The following is a 22149-nucleotide window of genomic DNA, read 5'->3' as shown; positions in this document are numbered from 1 at the left end:
CCCAGGCTTGCAATGCCCACATGGCCACCAGGGGGCGCCAAGACCCCACTCAGGGCCAGCACTAAGCTGTCCACATCCTTGGAGCTGAGAGAGAGTCTATAGCTCTGGGAACCAGCTTTATTTTTCTCGGAAGCCTCTGGTTGGGAGTCCTAAACTCCCAGAGGGCATCTGTGCCTGCCCTTGCCGATAGCCCTACACCAATGTCTTGACTGTGAATTTGGTGAATTTTCAATGAGCACCCACTGTCTGCTGGTTTTCTGTGCTCTTGAATTCTGCTGGGTCCAGGGTGGGATTTGTCCTTTACAGTATGCAGCGCTTGTGTCGCCCAGGATGGAGCACGGTGAGCGTGGGGCCCTGCTCAGTGCTAGGTTAGAGCCGCCTGCTTCACCGAGGAGATGAGCTGGGCTGGAGGGCTGTGTTGTGATGGGGGAAGAGAGGCAGGGTCTCGGCCCAGGGTCTTGCGAGGCTGGCTCACTTTGGAGCTGGTGGGTTTGTCAGGCTGGAAATTGCTTTCTTCAACTGGAACAGAGAAAGAGGGGTTTGGGGGAGGGAGGGTTTAGAGGAGGCTGAGTGGGGATTCCGGGACTGACTGGCTGCCCTAAGGGTTGATTCGGGGGAAGGGGGTAAATGTTAAAGCCAGTTCCTCCCCATTATACAGATGGCATCATTTAGGCCCAGAGAATGGCAGGGCTGGCTCCTGGCCACAAAACAGTGGCCAGGCTCTCTGGGCCAAAAAGTGGGGCTCATCAGAACCCAGTGAGGCCCCTCTAAGTTCGGATAGGAAGATACTGGTGCCCCCCCCCTAACCCCGCGCCAGTCTGCTCGAGCATGGCTCCTCTGCCTTGCTTTGCCCCTGGGACCCTCATACCTCCACCCAAGACACAGAGCCCACAGCTCTGCCCAGAGATGTCACAGGCAGGGACTGAAGTTTCAACAGCTCAAAGAGGTTGTGTGCCTAGAGGAGAGGGGTTGTTAGTAAACAGTGGAAGATAGATGGTGCTCAGCCCTTCGCTCTGGTTTCAGTCTCTCCCTAGCCTGGGGCCTGTGAGCTGAGGTGGAGGCTCTGGCCAGAGCTCTGTCCCAGGGGTGCCCACCCGTCTATATCAGAGCCTGGGAAAGGGGTGGGGTGCAATAACAGTGGATGGGACATTAGGGCCTGCAATGTCCACTATGACCACCAGGGGTCTCCAGAGTCCACACAAGGGACCAACGGGAAGGCCAAGTTTATAAGCATGATCCAGCATGATCCCGCCACACAGAGGGGCTGAGGCCATCTCCGTGTCCCAGCCTGCTTCTGCCCCTCTCTGACCCCATGTACCAAAGCCCCTGTTTTGCAGGATGGGAAGGGATCAGGATTCAGAGGGATTAATTTGCCCAGGATCACACAGGGAGAATGTGGCGGACCTGCAATTGAGACCCCTGTGTGCCTTGATGCAAAGACATATTTTAACTACAGTCTCTCTCCACCCAGAGCCTTCTGCTCCCTCAAGCTCTCCCTCTTCTCTGGTCCATGCATCATCCCAAGAACCCTAGAAATGAGGGACAGAGAGAACAAGGACTACTGTGCTCATTTTACAGACGAGGAAGCCGACCCAGGAGGAGCAGAGAGCCTTGGCCACAAGGTGCCAAGAAAGCTGGAGCTTCCCCTCTATCCCACGGTCCTTGTCTGCCTGCATGCCCAAGCCCTCCTCATTACCTGATGCAGAGAGGTCTCCGGAGACAGCTGCAGGGTCACAGGCTCTATGGGACAGCCCCCAGCCAGGAGGTCCCGAAGACACTGCCAGTGATGCGGGAAGGCTCATGGGGGGCTAGGCCAGCCTCCGCCATCTCCAGGCTGTCCCTCTCAGACCCCCTTTCCCCGAGGCGCCCCCCTTACTTCCCTGCTGACCACTCCCCAGCCTGACACCGCCCCCCCACCAGGAGTACTTACCGGGTGCCCTGGAGTCCAGGAAGAAGGCTCAGCCCGGAGTGCCTGCACCAATTCCTCCCTTCCCACAGTGCCCACCAGTATCTGAGACTCTGCATGAGTGGAGAGGGAGTGAGCCACATGGCATTTACTGGGTGTTCTCACGTCTCTCAGGAAACTACAGCAGCCAGTGGGTCGGGAGCTATGACCACCAATTTTATATAAGAGGAAACTGAGGCTAGGAGGCACAGAGAGCTTATTTATCTTGCCCAAGGTCATTGACTGCTGATGTGGAGGTTGGTAATGGAAGGTAGCTGTGGAAGGCTGCCCACCCTGATTCCCCCTGTGGCGGGGTCTCTCGAGGCAGGAGCAGCTCTAGGACATGGGCATGAAGATGTCTATGGGTCAGAGCGGGCTTTGCCCCTCATTTCCCTCAGCAAGTTCCACATCTGGCTCAGCCCAGTGCAAGTGTGAACCCAGAAGACCACCACGTTGGGAGGTTGTACCGTGGGCTGAGGGCTTGGCACGCCTCCCTCCAAGCTGCCACTGGAGTTGGCAGGTGTTGGGTTTTGAGAGGGGAGCCTGGCATTTTTCCTTCTTGTCAAGTAAAATCAAAACTTTACAACTAGATACATAAATTCTCTCCCTTTAGACAACAACAATTAAAGCTATTTCTTAGGTGAGCAGCAGGGTCCAGCAGCCTGGGCCTGGGCTGGTTGGGAGCTCTTTGCTTCCCGTGGCTCTGAGGGTAGAAGTGGTCTTTTTCTTGGGGGCCAATTTTGTCTTTGTTCCAGGAGGTGGAGCCTTTTGGAGGAGTCATCCATATGCAAACATTTCCAAATGACATATTTGGTGTATTCTGTGGGATCATGTTAGAGATATCCCAATCTGAGTAGGGAGAGGGCGTGGCATTGGGGTTGAGAACCTCTGATAACTCCATGTCGGTCCCTAGTTTCCAGGTGGGGAAACTGCAGTTCACAGCGGGTTTGCCCATGGTTCTGCTGTTCACAAATGGCTTTATGGCCTCTTGGGGGTGGGTATGGTGGTAACCATATGGTTGTGCAGGTTGATAACTGAACAAAATACCTGCCCAAAGGTTCAGTAGGAGTCAAAATCCAGCTGTGCTATGCTTGCCAAGCGTGTACCTTGTCTCGTTTGCATATGTGTGCTGATGGGTGCCCCTGAGTGGACAGGGTTGCCTCCCACTCCCCCCTACCCCCGCAATCTTTCCTACTTTTATTGTACTTGTGTCCCAGTGGAAAATGATGCTGTAGCTAGATCCTTCCCCAAGACTCAGCTTGTGTGTCTTTTCACAAGGCCACCCATTCATTTTTCTTTAAAAAGATACTTTTCTCGTGGCAACAGGGTTTCAGGAGAGGTGAGTTAGCTGGGAATGCTTGAAGGGGAGACTGAGATAAGGAGTCCTCGGACACCTTGTAGCGTTGCCGTTCACTACCCCCACTCCCAAGCACACCAGGCCTGGCTTCTGGAATTTCTAAAACTACCCATGGAGCGCCTTACAAGCCTCCTCTCATCTCATTTAAACATGTCAACCACCCCAAGTTAGGGAGGTCATTGTTTCCACTTTACCAGTGAGGAAACTGAGGCTCAGAGAAATGAAGTGACCTGCCCAAGGTCACACGGCTGCAGAGACAAGATTCAGAGTCAGGTGACGGACAGGTCCAATGCCCTGCTTCCCCTTTCCTGGGCCTACCCCTCCAAGGCCAAAGGTAAAGGTAGAGCGAATGTCCCCTCCACACCCATGCTCCCTCCTTCCTGCTGGGCACCTGTGCTCTCCACCAGGAAATACTTGGCCAGGTCTGTGGAGGTCACCACCCTGGCCACTTCCTCCAGCGGTGCGTCCTTGGCCAGCGTGGTGATGGCACAGTTCATGAAGTGTTCCACGATCACACGGTGAGAGCTGGAAGCAGAAGGGTGCTCCCCTCAGGTCCTGGAGCGAGGGGGTCTCCAGACCCCAGGACGAGGTAGGGGTACCTGGGGGGAGCTGGTTCTGGGGTGTGGGCAGACACTGAGAGATGTCTAGGATGAACAGCTCCTAGAACCCCAAGGTGGGGAGGAACTTGGAGACAGTTCACCTATGGCCTGATTCTGGATTCCCAGCCCCTGAACCCCTATCCCCCACCCCCCAGACTGACTCCATTTCAGTGTCTTTTACTCAGAAGTCTTCCCTGGAGGATTTCATCTGAAGAAAAGTTTTATGGCAGAAAGAAAAAAAAAAGGTTTAAAGTTTGAAAATCACCGGAGTGGCTTCCCCCATTTTACAGATGGAGAAACAGAGGTCTGGACCAAAGTGCCAGTTTGCACATGTTTGGATCTGGGTCTTGGACCCAAGACTCTTAGAGCCTCTTAGTCCTGCTTCTCTGGGAACAGAAGCTGCTCTGGTCCTGTCTGGCCAGGGGAGATTCCAAAGCCTGATTCCAGTCCCAGCGTCACAGCGAGGACAGCAGGGCAGGGGTGGGAGAGAGGAGGGAACATCCCAGATCTGGTGCTGACTCTCTGTGTGATGGGGAGCAAGGCACAGCGCCTCTCTGAGCCCCAGCTTCCAGCAAATGGGCAGCATCAGTCCTGTCATGCAGACAGAATGATGACTAAGAAGACACGGAGGCCCTGGAGGCCAAGCACTTGCCCAAGGTCATGCAGGGAGTGGAAGAGAGTGGAGATGAGGTGGCTGTGTATCAGCCCCTTCCACACCACCCACATCCAAGGTCAGCCACAGGGAGGGTTTTATATGGGGGCGGGGGCTTTACCCCAGCCCACCCAGGCTGATCACCCCCATCAGCCAGCCCAGTGTGGGTACCTCTCACCTGATTTTTCGGCCTCGGATCCACGGAAGGTATGGCAGCTTCTTGACAATGATGGTGCCGTCATAGAAGGAGGGTTGGCAGCTCTGGGCGATGGCGTTGGCCGCCAGCACGGCCATCAACACGGGCAGCGCGTGCACTATCTGGCCAGTCAGCTCGAAGGCCAGCAGCGCCGTGGAGATGGTGTGGGTCACGGCCCCCGAGAAGGCCGCAGCCCCTGCAGGGGGTAGAGCCAGGGTGGGGTGGTTCAAGCCACAGGGGCCATCGTCACACAGAGGCCACACGCTGGCCACTGCTGGAAGCGCCCTGGTGCCTGGGCTCGGGGAGCGGAAGCATGTAAGGGACAGGTTGGGGTGTCAGGGACAGACGGGAGCTAGAGAGAATAACAGCGGCTCTGGGGACGGGGCTCAGGGAGGGGCTCTCGATGCCCTGACCCTCCGGGTCCAGCCCAGCGCCTCCAAGGTCTGCCCACCCCGTGGGGACCCAGCCCACTCACCTGCCAGGGCGTACCCCCCAGGCATGATGGGGTTGGTGACCCCTCCGGCCACGATGCCCTCGGGGAAGGCAAGAGCGAGGGCCTCTCCTATGAGACGCCCGATGCCAGCTCCTGGCCAGAGAGAGAGGGGGGCGGGGGAGGCAGACTGACGCGGCCCCCACAGGCTTCCGTTCCTGGGGACCAGCCTCAGTGCCATCTGAGGACGAAGGGAGAGAGCCGGGAGCCGCGGCCCTGCCCCAGTAACCAGGAACCTCTCGGAGCCTGGGAACCCCAGACTCACCAAAGATGAATATGGGCATGAAGTACCCAGCAGGGATGGGGATGGTGGTGGCCAGAATCAGCATCCAGAACTGTGGGGGGGGGGACCCGGAGGGGCGGAGGTTAGAGGCAAGGGGACGAGAATGGGCAGGGGACCTGGGCACTTCCCAGACAGCAGGAGGCAGCCCATGCACACGGCCATCACCAGCGTCTGGTGTTAGGAGGGCACTGACCAACGGAAGGACACCCACCCTGACGAAGAGCCTACTACGTGCCTGGCATCGTGCCAAGGGCTTTCCTTTCTTCCTCCTCAACCTTCCCTTGGAGATAGACACACAACGACTCCCCCCATTTTAAAGATGAGGAAACTGAGGCTCAGAACTGAAACCACGTGGACTGGGGTCACACAGGGGGCGAGAGAGAGATCAGACAGTCTCCACTCTACGCATGACCCCGGCGGGGGGGGGGCCGCGGCACCCACCTTCATAACCAGAAAGAAGGCGAGGGTCCCAAAGATGGTGAACCGCGGGTGGTACCATTCAAACCACAGGTTCTGGGGGTCGAGCTCCTTGGGCCAGGGTGGGGATGAGTTCCGGGTCATCAGCGCCCACGAGTGGTTGTCGAACAGTGAGTCCAGATGCTGCTTCATGGACAGCTGGCGCAGGGGACAGGTTGGAACTCTGCAGTGGGGGACTGGGCAGCCGCTCCTGCCTCCGCCTCCCCTTGACCCTGCCTTAGATCCTCCCACCTTGGGATGGGCTCTGACCTCCCAGAGGGCAGTGTCCTCAGCTAGAACTCGAGGATGACCCACAGGCTTCCCCTTACAGGTGTCATGGGGATGAAGTGAAATGACAGGCACATTGTGGGTGAGGGATGGGGGTGCCCCACTCCCACCCTCCCGGCTCAGCGCCTCTTACCCGAGAAGCCAGAAAGCGGCCCACGCCAGGAGGGTAAGTGATGGAGGCGAGAATCAAGGCCGCCAGAGCGGCATACAGAGGCTTGCTGTGGGGCGTGGGGTGGCGGCGTGAGCTCGGGTGCTGGTCCTCCTCTCCCCCCACCCCACGGAGGGGGAGCCGGGCAAGAGCAGGGCCCACCCCCCTGAGGCAGAAACCGGAGGAATGGGGGACACAGGCCAGACCCCCTCCAGGGGAGGAAACCAGGGCTGCTACAGGAGTTGGGGACAGAGCTCCGCCAGGCCAGGGCGGGCCATGCATGGCCAGCCTGGGGCAGAGGCCAATGCCACAGGGCAAACAAGGTCTGGGGAGCAGAGGGGCTCAGGGCTTCTGGCTCTGTGGGGAAGGAGGGCTTGTGGGGGGCCAAGCCCATTGATAGGGTGAGGACGCAGGGGGAGAGGGGAGCACGTGGAAGGTTGAAAGCCCAGCAAGCTGGGGGTGCGGGTGTGGAGCGGTGACTGTGGGGACCTGGAGAGGGGGGCTAGGAGGCAATAGAGGCTCTGTAAGCAGAGTGTGGGCTAGGCAGGTTTTGGGGGACTCAGTAGGAGGATAACAATGCCGTCAGAGAGTGGGGTTCTCTACAAAAGGGAGCTGTGGGCTCAAGAGGCTGAGGAAGGGAGCAGGGCTGTCCTCCCTGAAAGTCCTCCCCAGTTCCTGTCCAGAGCCTACCTGGTGGCCAGCAGTTTGGAGATAAGCCGGTTGGTCTTGACAAAACCAAGGAATGTTCGCTGACAGAAGAGGTACGCGCAGCTCACGATGCCACAGATGGCCCTGGGGTGGGAAGGGGAGGCCAGAGCTCCGCCCCAGAAACAAGGGCAGCGGCTCAGGTCTGGGTGAGACCCCCCCCGCGGGGCTCTCGAGGGACCCGAGGCACTCACTCACCCCAGGGCCACAAAAAAGAAGATCTCCGGCAGGTCAAACGGGACATCCACCCTGAAATTGGTCTTGTAGAGGGAGGTGATGGTCTCTGGGGCAGGAGGGAAAGATCAGGGAGCACACCCTGGCCCCAGCCAAACCCAAATCCCAGACTTGACAAAGAGCAGCGGAGGTGATGCTCAGTACTGCCCCTGAATACCCTTTCCTGGCATTCAAGGCCCTGAAAACCAGCCCTTGCCTCCTTGCTCAGCCTTGCCCCCCTGTACTCTCGGGGGCAGGGTGGGGGCTCCCATCCCTCACGCCCAATACAGGTCAGCAAGGAAAGGAGGGAGGGAGAGAAGATGGGAGGGGGGGGCGGGGGCGGCAGGGCGGGGCGGGAGCCAGGGCTGGGTCCAGCCGTCTCACGGGGACTCACCCTGCTCGCTGTTGAAGACGGACAGGAGGCGAAACATGAAGGCTCCGCAGGTGGCCGCAAAGAAGCCCCTCCAGTAATCCCAGACAGAGAAGTGGGAAGACATGACCTCGATGCTGAACAGGATCCCTGAAGGTGGTGCTGAGCTAAGGGCAGAGCCCCGCCTCCGTCCACCCCAGCGCCCTGACCCCTCCCATCCTGCTCTCCCCGCAGCCGAAGTGAGAGAGGCCAGGCAGGAGCCCACGGAGAGCTTCTCCATCCCTACAACGGCCCTGTGGCAAGGCGCGAGCATCCCTGAGGCTCAGAGAGCTGAACCCACTAGCCCAGGTCACACAGGGGAGCCGGATCTCCAGCCCAAGTCTGTCTGATGTGACCCTGAGGCATCTCGACAGCCCCCTCCACTCCCACCCCCACTGGGGCGGCTGTGCCCTCCAAGGACTGCAGTGAGAACCGAGACCTGTGTCAGCCCACACCTCCTCCAAGGCCCTCAGCGGGACAGGAGTGAGGGGGTGGTCCGCAGGAGGGGTGTGGGGGGGCCCCAGGGCGCGAGGGAGGGGCACAGTCTCACCACTGAAGGGCGCTGCAAACACCGTGGCCACGCCCACTGCTGCTGCCACCACCAGCATCTCGTTCTGCTTGCTCTTGTTCTGGGGGGATCCCGAGTCCGGGGCTCAGAGTCAGCCCCCACCCTCCCCTCCCTCTCATTCCTCCAAAGGGGGGGCCGTCCCTGACCCCCTTACCTCAGACTCTCCAATGGCCTTGGTGTGCACCCGGCCCAGGTAGGCAGCGATCATCACAGACAGGTGCACGAAGGGGCCCTGCAGGGGAGGTGTGGGCACCCGGCACAGGGCTCGCCTCACTCCTCCCCACTGGGGCCTGGGGCTGGGGGGCCGAGAGCCTCATCCAGAACCGCACAGCTGCCCCGCCACACCCTTGTCCTCTGTCTCCCCAGCTCTTTGGTCACACTTTGGGGACCTGGCCTGCCTCCTCCCCAGGCCAGAACCCTTAAAAGCAGGCATTGGCCTCAGTCCCCACTGACCCTGCTTCTGTGGGGCAAAGGGGGGGGGATGGTGTGGGGGGGTGCTCTCACGCCTGCCCGTACCACTTTGCCCAGGAAGATGGTGCTGCCGGCAGCCAGGGTGCAGGTGAGGCCGGCCACCTTGGCCCCGAAGTTCTTGATGTCCAGGTAATCCTCCAGCACCACGCCGGTCAGCATAGTCTTCAGCTCCGGGATTCCAGAACCTTGGCAGGGGATGGACACGGGGCAAGACAGGGGCGGTCTCTAGATTACACTCTGAACTCCTCACCCGCCCAAAACTTTTCACATCATGATCTGGTCAGGTTCTCCAAAACCCTGAGTTAAGATCTGTGAACTCATTTGCAGAGGAGGAAGTTGAGGGTCAGGGAGGGGCTGGGAGCTGTCTGTGTCGTTCCAGCAAAGCCTGGCAGACAGCTATGGCAAAACGGGGGCACCCAGGATAGAATCTCAGGCCACCCCTGGATGCACCCCCGGAGGTCCCCAGTGCTGGCCTGGAGCTGGAGGCAGAGCTGAGAGGCCTGGGAAGGTTGTGCGCCTCCCTCAGCCCCTCCCTGGGGAGCCTGCCACCAGGGGTCCCCATCACCAGCCAGAAGCAACCTCAGAATGGAAGCAGAGCCAGCAGTGACCCCAGAGTCAAGATCTGACCTTCTCGCAGTGTTTGCTTCGGTGCAAGCCACATGAAGCTTCTGAGCCTGGCTTCGCTGGCTGTGACATGGGGTCACTGCTTCCCGCCTCCCCCCATCAGATGCCCAGAGGGGTATGAACAGGCTCTGGCCCCCGGCACACAGACACACGGCTCACCTCCAGAGAAGGGCGTGATGCTCTGGGAGAAGCCGGAGGAGAAGGAGACCAGGGCCACAGGGTACACGGTCCAGGAGAGGTACCGGAGCAGGTGGCTGTCCCCAATTTCCCGGTATAACCACTTGTGTGCTGGGGACACCCGGGAGTCAGGAAGCCAGCGCAGGCTTTGCAGCCCTCAGGTGTCCACTAACCCAGAAAGGGAGGCTCGAAGAGGGGAGGCCCCCCAGAGAGCGGCAGATGCCCAAATGGAGGCAGGACTAAGACCCTGGATCCATATCCCAGTGTTGCCACACCCACTGAATGACCTTGGGCAAGTGACTTAACCTCAGTGAGCCTCCGTTTCCCCATCGGTCAAATGGGCTACCGATGGGAGCTCCCTCATGGGGTCATTGCGAGAAAGCACTCAGATGATGTCCAATGTTTGAGGCGTAGCAGGTTCTCAGGATGGCACCTGACCAAGTCTACCAGGGGGTGTTAGAACCTTCCTGCCTATGCTCCCCCGTTCCTGGGAGAACTCAGGGTGCAGAGAGCCCACTGGAGCACAGGGAAAGAAACTTCTATTTCTGGTGATCCAAGCAAGTGCCGTCCCTGGGCGTTACTGAGGCGAGAGCAAGGAGGAAGGAGGAGGAGAAGAGGTGGGCACAGAGCTCAGGGGAAGAAGGGCTCTTGGGAACATTCAGGTCTTTCTTGCTCATTGTGCAAGGAGACCCAGAGAGGGGCAGGAACCTACCCAGCGTCACACAGCAAGTCAAGAGCAAAGCTTGGACCAGCCCCAGGCCCCCTCCCTACCCCAAGCCCTCCTCCACCCACGATGCACCTGACAGCCCATCTGGCATCCTGAGAGCGTGTGAGGAAGCCTGTGTCCAGAGCAGGTGTGTGTGCCCGGGAGGGGTTACCTCGCACCACGCGCCCGATAGCGAAGTTCATGGTGTAGCTGATCAGGGCCATGAGCACCCCGAGGGTCATCAGGAAATACCAGTCCTCCCCCACGCGGAACACCTTCTGCTTCAGCCACTCCAGGCCACCTGGGGCAGGGGCACGTGGTCATAGCCCAGGGCCCGAGATGGCGCATGGACAGCCCCTTCCCTGGAGACCTGCTGGGGCTCAGGGCAGGGAGTGCGGGGGCAGCATGGGACTGGGTCATGGGGTCAAGTCCAGGGTGGCTGAGAAGGGGCTCTGCGCATGAGGGGCAAAGCAAGAATTAAGGCAAGGGAAGGCAGCAGCACGGTGGGTGCCAGGCCTATGGGCCCCACTAGGGGACCGTTGACCTGTGCACCCTCCCCCACCCCACCCCATGCTGGATGCTCGGGAAGATTGCCAGAGCCGGCTGGGGCGGGGGAGGGTGTGCTGAGAGCTACAGCTTTCTCCAGGGTCTCCACAGGGCACAGCTCAGAGAACGCAAGAATCAAGCAGAAGTCCTCCTTGTCTCCAGACCTGTGGGCCTGTGCTACAGGCCACGCTAGGGTCAGGCCAGGCAGCACCCACTGGGCGCAGAGCGAGGCCCCTAGCATGGCCATCAGGCTTTGGGGTTGCTTTCCCCAAAGGCAGAGAACAGACCTCAAGACCTACAGGCAGAGGGACAGGCGGACAGGTCCCTTCCCTCCCTGCCACCCGGAGACTGTGGGCAGGTGAAGGCAGGGCAGCTCTTGGGTTTCAAGGTGGAGAGGGGAGGGGGAATCCAGGAAGGGGTGACGCCATGAGGGGTCTTCGACAGGCAGAGGAAGGGGACCTCGCTCTCACCTCGAATGGCTCGGCGGACACGGGGACACGGGCCCCACAGCTCCCGAAGGCTCACAGGGCTCCCTGAGGAGCCCTCACGCAGCCCCACCAGCTCTTCCATTGGGTCCCGGAGCAGACGGACAGACAGACTGTTGGTACCCAGCCACCTGGCACCTCCCAGATAAAAAGGAACCGAAGTGTTTTCCTGTGCACACGTTCGCTTGCACGTGTGTGAAGTTATCAGGAGGGGACATGGGTCTGATGTGTCCTCATCACTGAGGGAGGGTGCCGAGGGTGCACATATCTGTGTGAGGGTACAGGGGTGGGGGCCGGGGTACCAGTGTCCTCTGTGTCCAGGAGCAGATTGGTCACGGCAGGGCCCCAAGCCTAGAACTCCCTTCCTCTGCTGTTGACATTACTCCTATCCTGCCTCCAAGCACCGCTGCCTCCCCTGTGCAGAGAGATCTCCTTGCCCAGCAGAGTCGCTCGCATCGTGGGGTCCCCATGGATGGCTCTGACTCCCCATGCCCGTTCCTGAGCCCCCTCTCTCCTGCTCAGGCCACAGAGGGCAGGGAAACAGCAGATCCATGGTGGTTGTAAAGAGGTGCTGGCTCCCTCTCGCCAAGCCTCCTGCTCCTGTCTGGCCTGCCCTGGCCCGGGGAAGGTTCTACCCCAGTCCAGACCCCCACTCGACACCCGGCAGCCCCTCACCTCTGTCCGTCGGTCCTGCTGTGGCCCCAGCCGGCCCTCCTCTAACAGAGACTCCTTTGCCTGCAGCCCAGGTGCGCCTGGACAGGTCTGTGCTCCACCAATCCACACCCTGGGTGCCCCCCCTCCCTCCCCGCCCTGCCACAGGGTTGACCCTGGCCATTAAGAATGTCCTTGACAAACCACCCAGAACTGCCCAGGCCGGTTGAGCCATGCAGGCCAGAGGAGCCATGGGGGACCAGGAGCTGGAGCTCCCTAGAACCCAGGAGAGCCACGCGGAGGGTGGCACTCGACCACGCTGGGGGCTCCCTGCTGCTGGCTGGCTCGGGGACATGGAGGGGCTGGAGAAGCTCCTATACCCAGCAGCAGAGTCGGGGCGGGTCCTCTGAGGGGGCTGGATTCTCAGAGCTGGACACAGAAAGGGTTTGAGGAAGCAGAGAAAGGAGAGGGATGAAAGCCGACGGAGCTGGAGGAAGGCCTTGGGCAAAGGCGAGGGGCCCCTTACTACCGCACCCTCGCTGTGTGCCAGCCTCTGTGCTCAGCCCTCCCCCCGAATCGGTGCTTGCTCACCGAAACCCAGCGAGGTGGGAGGAACTAGATCCCGTGTTAAAGACATGGGGGTCTCTGAGGGGTGATGCTGCTCGTCCAAGGTCACAGAGACCAAGGGGCAGAGCCGGAATTCTCAGCCAGGTGTGTAGGTCTCCAAAGCCTGCACACGGCTCCGCCACCCACCTTGCTCGGGGTGGGGGTGGGGTGGGGGGAGACCGACACACGGGAGCAGTGTGGTGATGTGGGGTGCTGCATGCCTCTGAGGCTTGGGGAGGAACTTGAACTTGATCCCCAGGTCCAGCCCCTCTAGCCTCAGGGAAGGACCTCTCAAACCACAGTGCTTCTCAGTAGATGCCGCAGACGGTCCTGCCCCAGCAGAGGGTAAGGGTGAGGGCATGAGGGGGAGGGAGCAAGCACAGGTTATGTGCCAGCCGCACGCCAGGCCCTCTAGGTCTGCCACACAGTTCATCCTCCTGCATCCTTGTGAGTCAAGGGCAGCATCACTATTTGGCAGATGACAGAGGACCAGGGAGGTGTAGTGACTTCTCTGAAGTCACACAGCAGAGGCTGAACCCAGACCTAGACTGTCTGGCTTTCCCCCTCCCTTGGGCTCCTCCAGCCCCTTTGGCTTTCATCAGTCAGGATAGGGGTTTGGGCGCAAAGCAGAGGATTTGAGTCTGATGTCACTTTTGGAAAGATTTGGGATAACTGCCCTCTCTCGCTCCCCCAGACAAAGCTCTTTTCTGAAAATCCTGATGACCCTTCGGTAACTTGCCAAAACCCTGGGACCCTGAGCCACCCTCTGCCCCCAAATGCCTGGCCAAGTCCATCCCAAAAGGGAGCCCAAGTGCCTGTGGTGGGGAGGTGGGCGGGGCTTGCTGCTCCGCAGGGGCTGGGCCCACTGTCACCTTGCTGCGCCAACCTGGTGACTGCTACAGTAACAGGGTAACTGCCTGCCCTGTTGACACCCCAAACCCCAGCCTCTGGCTCCGGGAAGCCTTATACTATGATCCCAAGCCGGCCTCGGCCGCCGGGCAGGTGCTGCCTGTCCACACCCTCACCTTCCCGCCCTGGGAACACCAGGAAGCTGGGGAGAGAATAGCAGAGTCCCTCTCAAAGCCATTTCCCTGCATCCAGCCCCAGCGCCATGGAGGGTAAGAGCAACCTTGGTGCTAGAACGGCTCTGTCACCCTGTCACTGTCACCACAGGGCTCTCCACCGCTCAGAGCCTTGGTGTCCTCTTCTGTCCCATGAGGAGAGCCAGAGAGTCATGGACGCATTCATCATTCATCATGACTCCCCCAGAGCCTAGAACAGCCCCTGTCCCCCACATAGCAGGTGTTCAGCAAACATCTGCTGAGCGATGAGCAGTTTCCAAACACTGGCCTATGGGCCAGCTGTGCAGCTGTGTGCGGAGCTGATGGGAACAGATACCCAGACCCTTCCCAAGAGCCCAAGTCAGAATCTTGGTGTGCAGAGGGAAGAGTCTGTGTGCATTTAAGTTTCCTCCAGGTGACCGGGATGCCCTGGCAGGTTTAGGATTCAAGGCATTGGATCATCTCGGAAGTTCCTTCTATCCCTGGGATCTGGAGGGTTAGCATGCCCAGAGACAGGGGCATGGCCTCAATGACCTTCTGAGGTCCCTCCTGGCCACAGAAGTCAGGCAATCCAGGACATTTATGGGCCATGTCTCAGGGACAGGGGGAAGGGGAGGAGGAACGGTGGGCGGGGGTGGGTAACGGGATCTGACGTCCAGGAGCAGTGACTCAGGCCCTCAGCACCATGACAGCGTGTCTGCATTTAGCCACTGGCTCCTGTTTCCCTGGCGAGCGGGAGGCCTCTGGGCCCCCCACCCCCGCCCCTACCCTCTTTCCGTCTTGCCTCGTGCTGGTCACTTCCTGGCAGCCCCATTGGAACCCCTCGGCCAGGATGGGCGACCCGGGCCCAGCAGGAACATTCACTAGGATGCAGACCCCCTCTTGCTCTAGCCACTCCCCCCAGCTCCCAGCCCCACACTGCCCCCACCCACAGACCACCAGCACCAGTGATTATCCGTAGAAGGAGCCCCCCCCAAGGATGGTGCTCTGTGGGAACCCAAGAAAAGAACAGCCCCCACCTTCAGGAGCCCCTAATCTAATGGGGAAAGTGGGGACCCCTGCACCAGTTGAACCGCCACTCTGACCTCTGGGTGGCTGCAGCAATCACAGAGGCCTTCCTGGAGGAGGAGGAATGACAGCAGGTCTGGGCAGGAAGGGCAGGATTTGGAGAGAAGAGCAGAAACCCCACACTGTAGCCTGGGCAGCGCCCACAGCCCAGAATAGCCTCCCCTGCTTCACCCCTTGCCCCTCAACCCCATGATGTCAGTCCTGGCTCTGCTGAGCTGTGGGTGGCCAGAGAGGGGCTTCTGGGCCAGTCTGTCTCCATACGTGTATGGTCAGGTCACCCCAGCCTCCTGGAGGGTTGTTGTGTTTTTGTTTTTGTTTTTTTTAATTTTTATTTATTTATTTGTCAAAGAGAGAGCGAGCACAGCAGGCAGAGTGGCAGGCAGAGGCAGAGGGAGAAGCAGGCTCCCCGCTCAGCAGGACTGAGCAGGGACTCAATCCCAGGACCCTGGGATCATGACCCAAGCTGATGGCAGCGCTTAATCAACTGAGTCACCCAGGCATCCTGGATTGTTTTTTTGTTTGTTTGTTCAATTTTATTTGTTAATTAGAGAGAGAAGGAATAAGCAAGGAGCAGGGGAGGGGCAGAGGGAGAAGCAGACTACCTTCCCCAAGTCTGAATAGAGAGCCCGATGTGGGGCTGCTTCCCAGGACCCTGGGATGTTGACCTGAACTGAGCCACCTAGGAGCCCTTCCTGGAGGGCTCGGAATCAGAGGCGCCTGGGTCTGAATCCCAGCTCTGCCACTTACCCTCATGCAAGCCCATCCCTCTTTGTGAGGCTCCACTTTCCCACCTGTAAAATGGGAACAACAGCTCTTTCCCCAAGCCCAGCTGCGTGGGGATCAAGTGGGGCCTCGCTGGAAAGTTCACAGGCAGGAGGCACTCCAGAAATCAGAGCTAGAATAGCATCTTGCGGGATTCTTACCTCTCCCTGAAATCCTGCCCCCCCACGGCCCCGAGCATCTACACGGAGCTGGAGCTCAAACAGACAGTTCCCAGTGACATAACCTTCTAGACTTTTAAGGACACTTATCAAAGTATCTGCCCCTGCCCCCAGTCCTGGCCCAACCCCCACCCCGGCCAAGGGCCACCAGCTTCCTCCTCTTGGGGCCCCAAAATGTTCTGAGAGTGGGGAGAGGGCAAGCACAGAATCTGGGTCCCCGTGGGAGCGGGCGGGGGACAGCTGCACATTCTAGCCGCCCCCCCCCTGGCCCTCCCCAAGGGCTATCTCAGGCCTCCCTAAGACACGGCTATAAACATTATCTGTCCTGAGGGAGGAGTCTCTCACACGGGGCCCAACAGGTGGAGGGTTTCCACCTGCCCCACCTTCTGAACTCGCATCTCCTGCTCTCCCCAGAGCCAGGACCTTGGGACCCTGCTGACCTGACCGCCCACCACCCAGATCCCCTCTTCCCAAGGATTGGAAGTTTGAGGGAGAGGGCACAGGAAGCAGAAAACCCTATCCTCAAGAAGCTTGCAGTCTGATGGGGGAGGCAGAGTCCCTAGAGAGCACCCCCACCCCAGGCTGATGGGGGAGGCAGGTTCACAGAGACACCACACACACCCCCAAGGTCCTGCGGCAGGCACGGGGGTCCGAGTGGTGAGGGGAACAGGTTGCCCCCGGCCCGTCAAGCTGCGGAGGCCCCAGGCTGGACTTATCGGCCTGGAATGCCGGGCCATGAGCTCAGCCTGGGTCTGCGTGTGTCGGACTGTCAGCAGGGCCGCCTCACCGGAGAAGATTTCCAGCCCCCTCCGGGCCGAGGCGAGGCCTAAATTTAGCTCGGAGACAAGGGGCTGGCCCCAAGCCCAGGGCCGGTCGGGCCTTATAAAGCGCCGGCAGCCAGGGCCCGGCACGCTCCCCCAGAGCCCGCCGCCCGCACCCTCTCCTGTCCCTCTGCCCGCCTGGCCAGCGCCCGGCTGCCGGCCCGTGGATGAGCCACAGGACCTCCTCCACCTTCAGAGCGGAGAGAAGCTTCCACTCCTCCTCGTCCTCGTCCTCCTCAGCCTCCCGTGCCCTCCCGGCCCAGGACCCGCCCATGGAGAAAGCCCTGAGCATGTTTTCGGAGGATTTTGGCAGCTTCATGCGGCCCCGCTCAGAGCCCCTGGCCTTCCCAGGCAAGTCGTCAGGGCTCGGAGGGGAGCTGCTCAGGGAGGGGACCCCCTGCTCCAGGGCACCTGTGAATGCTGCTGCCGAGCTGCCCAGAACAGGTGCTGCCCAACCGCAGCCACGTGTAGCCACCATGACAGATGTGGCCACAGAGACAGATGTGGCCTTCAAGGAACAGCTGTAGGCCCAGGGGTCCGCTCTGACACCAGTGGCCACACAGGGCCCGGGGCCAGGTCCTCCCTGGAGCCCTGGAGGACTGGACAGGGTTGAGGGGTGGGCGGCACCGTTCAGCCTCCAGGCCCGGGCGGGCTGCCGCCCACAGGGTCACTCAGCTGCCCACGGGAAAGGTGGGCTGCAGGAGGCTAGGAGAGGTGGGCGGGGGGAGGGGGAGTTTAGCAACAACAGCCAAGGGGGAGGCCAGGCTTGCGGGGAGGAGCCGGAAACCCGGGTTCTAGAGGCAGGCCTGCCCGGGTCAGCTCACAGCAGACTTCCCCACAGCCCGGCCCGGGGGACAGGGCAACATCAAGACCCTCAGGGACGCCTATGAGTTTGCGGTGGACGTGAGTGACTTCTCACCTGAAGACATCATCGTCACCACCTCCAACAACCAAATCGAGGTGCGGGCTGAGAAGGTGAGCCTGCCCGCCCAGCCCAGACCCTCATTCCGACGGACCCTACGCGCAGTGTCCCCACCCCCTTGCCCCTGCTGGGACCCCAGACCCGGACTGCAGACCTTGCTGCTGTCACTTGGAGGCCGAGGGCCACCCCTCCCCACCCACCGCTGCTGCCCCTCCCTGCCCCAAGGCGTGGAGACCCCTCCTTCAAGAGCCAAGGGCAGCTGAGGGAGCCATGGGGAGGGACGGGAGAGGCGTGCAGGGATGCAGGCAGGGGGCACCAGAGGAGGTGAGGAGAGGAGGCAGTCGAGAGCATGGAGATGGTAGCTGAGTGCGGACAGCTTTTCTGGCAGGCATGTGGGTAGGTGGGGAGAAGAGCCCCTCCACGTGACACCCCTCGAGTGCCTCTTTCCTCGCCCACCCGGAGGCTCAGCCCCTACACTGGGAACCTCCAGCGGGACCCAAGGCCGGTCTGAGACCTTGCCGTTCAGGGTCAGAGGCACTCCAGACCTCACATTTCCTGCACCCAAGGGTCTCAGGGTCACTGGGTCACTAGGGTCTCCCAGTCCCAGGTCCCAGGAGGCCTCTACTGGGAAGGAGGGTGTGGCCCGGCTCGCCCCCAGAGGGCCACAGCCACCGCGGCCCAGCACACAGGGTCTGTCCAAGGCTTCCTGCAGATCCTCTGTGACCTGACTTCCTGTGCTGAGCACAGAGGGCAGGCCGCCCCAGCGCCCCGGCCAGAGAAGCCGAGGACTGTGGGCACCAGGACCAGCAGGCTGCACGTGCCAGCCGGCAACCCCCGCCAGTGACTCAGCCACCCCAGGCTCCTCTGGACACTGTGTGCCGGCCAAGCCACGGGGGGAGGGGCGGCCCGTCCAGCCAGGGCGGCGGACACCCGATGTGTCTGGGCATCCCAGGGGGCATGGCCCTGCTCTGTGCTGTCTTCTCTTTGCTGCTCAGGAGCTCCAGATTCTGCCACTCAGCTGCTTCCTCCCTGAGCTAGCCCCCCTCCCCCAGCCCCTTACCTCTCCCCCCGCCCCCCCCGGGGGAGCGCTGGGGCTCCTCTGAGCACCCTGTTGCACGCAGTCCCGGGCCAGCCTGAGACGAGAGCCCTCAATGTGGACGCGCCGGGGCCTGGCAGGCGCGAGAGGAGGGGAAAGGGCTGTGGCTTGACCCGCACAGGACCGGGTCGGGGCACCCAGCCCTGACCCATCACCCCTTCCCCAGCTGGCAGCTGATGGCACAGTCATGAACACCTTCGCTCACAAGTGCCAGCTGCCTGAGGACGTGGACCCCACTTCAGTGACCTCGGCGCTGCGGGAGGACGGCAGCCTCACCATCCGGGCCCGGCGCCACCCGCACACGGAGCATGTCCAGCAGACCTTCCGGACGGAGATCAAAATCTGAGGGTCTCCCCCTCCCCGTCCCCTCCCATTTCCCCTCTTCTGCCCCCACTGGCCTGCCAGAGACGTGTTCCTCACCCCTCATGACAGCTTGCAGGACATCTCAGCTCAAGTTCCAGGCCCTGAGGTGGGTCACCCCCTATCCCCCCGCCCCGCTAAACAGAGGCCTTCTGCTCTCCAGGGCAGGCCAGGGAACCTTTTGCCTCACCGATGGCCCCCAGATTCCAGATGTGGCCTCTTTCACTGAATCCGGAATAAAGGGATTTAGATGGAAAAGGAAGCTCCCAGAGAACCCACTTTGGGGAAGGGGGACAGGGACAGGCACGATCCCCAGGCAAAAAATCTGCAGGACAGACAGACAAATCCTTTGATCTCTGGAGTTGCAGGGCAGGAGCAGAGGGGACAGGGACCTGGGGCCCCCTTGGCCAAGGGGAGCAGGGGAAGCAAAGGCAGATATTAGGCAAAGCTGCTGATCCGAGCCAAACCGCACAGGGAAGCCGGAGGGGACAGCCACGGCGGGGACCCTCCCCTCTGCCATGCCCTATGCCCCAAGCCCCAAGTCTGCTGCCGGGCTGCCTGCCTGTTTCTCCCACCGGCCAGCTATGCCCGGGGGGGGGGGCGGGGGCACACAATGTCTGTATATCGCTGGGGTTTTTCCAATACACCTGGTCGGTGATAAACTGCACAACAGCCCCGCCCCCCTTACCTGTTTGTGCCCTCCAGCAAGGCCTCCCTGCGGGGTGGGGCTGCCTTCCTCCCGCTCAGAGACTCCCCCTGCAGACGGGTCACCCAGCTGAGGCGGGAGACAGCATGGACAGGACCTTGGGTCTTCAAGGTTGGGCCCCAGCTTCTTGTCACCCTTCCCCTGTGGCCAGTCACCTCCCCCACCCTTCTCCCTCTTTAATGGATGAATCTATAGGCTTGGTGTGTGTATATACCCCACACGGGCCCATGGCCCTGTCCTTCAAATACTGAGCGATACTGTTATCTAAGTCTGAATTCAGCAAATTCAGAAATCAGATTTTGCCATCTCTACTTTTATCAAAAGGGAAACTGAGTCTCTGAACAGTTGAAAGCCCAGCTCACTCATTAAAGGCTGGATTTGAACCCAGGCTGTGAAAGCTACTCTCAAACTGCACCGCGACCCCCCACACCCCGCCCCTCTGAGTGCTAGGGGGGGCTTCCCCTCATTCTGCCTCTCATGGCCTCTGCACCCTGCCCCACAGCTTCCCGCTGGAGAGAGCCCCGTCATAGGAAGAGCCCCCAACCCAGTTCCCCTCTAGTCTTCAGTCCAGGGCAGGGCAGCTTTCATCCTGGGGAGTCCCACCTATGCCCAGTGGCACTGGCTTGTTCTCCAACATACAAAAGCAGGGGTGTGGGGGGGGAGGAAAGGGTGGTTTGCCATAGGTGAGGCCTCCTGGGGCAGGAGGTGGGGCCAGCTTCTCACTTCTGCAGCTCTTAGGTCAGTGTCCTATGGGGTGGCCTCTCACCCCTGCCATTCTGGGGCCCTTAGGGGACGGCTGGGGGATGGTGGGAGGGGGCATGGGAGGGCCCTAGCATTGTACCCTGCACACACAATAAACAAGAGAAACACAGACTTCTGGAGATCACCTGCCTGAAGTTCTCAAACTTGAGATGGGGCTGGAAGCAGCCAGGGGGAGAAACCCCAGAACAAGCCGACATGCCTTCCCGAGACCTGGGGCCAGTCCTGGCAGCTCAAGGACACGTGAGTTTGCTCTGGCCTCCTCCCTGGGCTCCCAGACCCACCTGAGCAGGAATCCCAGAATTATTTCCCTGAAAAACTTTGCAGAGACTTCTCTTTCAACTGCCAGGCACCGTCCCAGGCATAGGGACTTCGAAGGCGGGCCAGCTGTCCTGTGCCGCCTACCCGCTGGAAGCCCGTCGTGTGCGAGGACCAGACTGGCAGAGTGAGCCGCTCAGGGTCGCACAGACCCAGCGGCAGGCCAGGCTGGTTCAGGGAGTCTGGGGGCGCTCCGGAGGGACCCCCCCCCCCCAACACCAGGAGACGCCACTGAAACCCGAGTGCCAGGCGCTCCCCAGAGCAGCTCCCGCGGCAGGCGGGAGGAGGGGAGGAGGGGGAGAGACCGGAGGAGACGGGAGGAGAAGGGAGAGGGGGCGCGGTATTTCCAGCCTCCGTGACTCACTGATTCCACTGGGCTATTTGCAGCCCCGAAACTCATCGGCTCGGGGGTTGGGGGTGGAGCCGGGCCAGCTTCCCCGTCTCCTTCGACCCCCCACCCACGGACAGGCTCACCTTGGCTTCGAGACCCCAGCGATGTCCCTCCCTGGGTCGCGAAGGGGGCGGGGGCTGGGAGGCGGGCAGCTCGGGCTGGGAAAAGGGGCAGCTCCCCCTACGTGGGCGGTGGGGCCCGAATACGCCCTACCCCACCCCCTAAGCCCCAGCAGCCCTCTCCCCAGACGGAGGTTTGGGGAGATGACGACTTAGCAGGGCGCAGAGCAGAAGCTGTGTCCGAGAGAGCCCTCCCACCAAGGTGACCCTGCGGAGGAGGAGGGCCGGGAGGTGGGGAAGGCAGGCCCTCTTTCATCGGCCCCGCCCAACCTGGGCTCCAGGGCTGGCCCTGGCGCTTTGTCTCCCCGGGGGGCCCCCCACCCTTTCCTGGCTAAATATAGGTCTGGCTACAGGCCCTGCGTCCCACCCCACCCCCTCCCCGTGAAGAATAATTTTAGCAGCCCCATTCATCGAGCGCTTAGTGTGCGCCAAGCATACTGCTCATCCCCACAATAATTCTGCAAGGTAGGTACCAGAGAGGTTCAGAGAGGTCAAGCAACTGTCCCAAGGTCACCCAGCTTGGAAATGGCACGGCTGGAATTTGAATCCTTGTCCTATGGCTCTAGGAAGTTCTCTGCTGAGTCTAGAAAGTCCAAATCAGCCCCTCCTCCCCGCCCCCCCCCCCCACAACACTACCTGAGGATTAAGTCAGCTCCCCTGCCCCAACCTGGTGGCATCCTGTATAGGGAATGCAAACTTGTACATCTTATATAGTTTTTGAGGCAGACCTGGGCAGGAGGGCAGGGGAAGTCGAAACGATGCAGCCTTCCAAGGCTGGAGACCTGAGAGGAGGTCCAGGTCCCGCGGTGCCAGAGACCCGGAAGGGTGCCAAGGACCTAGAAAGTTCCATCTCGTTCAGGTCCAAAGCTGCTTCCTCCAGAAAGCCTTCTACAGCTACCGACTCAGGGGCACAGACAAGCCCAAAGAACCCTAGGCCCAGACTTTGTGTTCAAAAGAAAGTGAAATTCAGATGACAGGGGGTGCTTGACTCAGGGTAAGGGCAGACCCTGAA

At 60.7% G+C, this 22149-nt stretch overlaps 2 protein-coding genes across 7 annotated transcripts; one reads left to right on the top strand and one right to left on the bottom strand.

Moving 5' to 3' along the window:
* Positions 1 to 103: 103 nt before the first annotated feature.
* LOC131809590 (chloride channel protein ClC-Ka) lies at positions 104 to 21215 on the bottom strand. Of its 6 annotated transcripts, none has more exons than XM_059136805.1 (20): positions 21102 to 21215; positions 11304 to 11456; positions 10460 to 10588; positions 9564 to 9692; positions 8826 to 8965; positions 8464 to 8541; positions 8292 to 8370; positions 7727 to 7852; positions 7318 to 7402; positions 7105 to 7206; positions 6400 to 6484; positions 5964 to 6137; positions 5505 to 5574; positions 5225 to 5335; positions 4732 to 4945; positions 3694 to 3827; positions 1931 to 2019; positions 1697 to 1777; positions 869 to 955; positions 104 to 519 (listed from the first exon to the last, which is right to left on the bottom strand). In XM_059136805.1, the coding sequence occupies exons 2-20, from the start codon at positions 11401 to 11403 to the stop codon at positions 472 to 474; spliced, it is 2061 nt and encodes a 686-aa protein (XP_058992788.1). In that variant the 5' UTR covers positions 11404 to 11456; positions 21102 to 21215; the 3' UTR covers positions 104 to 471. The 6 variants fall into 6 exon arrangements, with proteins under 6 accessions (XP_058992788.1, XP_058992785.1, XP_058992784.1 ...); XM_059136802.1 differs by lacking the exon at positions 21102 to 21215 and adding an exon at positions 11994 to 12095 and having other exon boundaries at positions 5225 to 5332; XM_059136801.1 differs by lacking the exon at positions 21102 to 21215 and adding an exon at positions 11994 to 12094.
* Positions 16541 to 19938, top strand: HSPB7 (heat shock protein family B (small) member 7). Its single transcript, XM_059136807.1, has 3 exons — positions 16541 to 16817; positions 17308 to 17441; positions 18651 to 19938. The coding sequence occupies exons 1-3, from the start codon at positions 16634 to 16636 to the stop codon at positions 18828 to 18830; spliced, it is 498 nt and encodes a 165-aa protein (XP_058992790.1). The 5' UTR covers positions 16541 to 16633; the 3' UTR covers positions 18831 to 19938.
* Positions 21216 to 22149: the final 934 nt, after the last annotated feature.

The sequence above is a fragment of the Mustela lutreola genome, chromosome 10, assembly GCF_030435805.1.
Source record: "Mustela lutreola isolate mMusLut2 chromosome 10, mMusLut2.pri, whole genome shotgun sequence".
In the NCBI taxonomy this organism is placed as follows: domain Eukaryota; kingdom Metazoa; phylum Chordata; class Mammalia; order Carnivora; family Mustelidae; genus Mustela; species Mustela lutreola.
The sequence above is the reverse complement of the archived record's forward strand: the minus strand, read 5'-3'. Positions and strand labels throughout refer to the sequence as shown.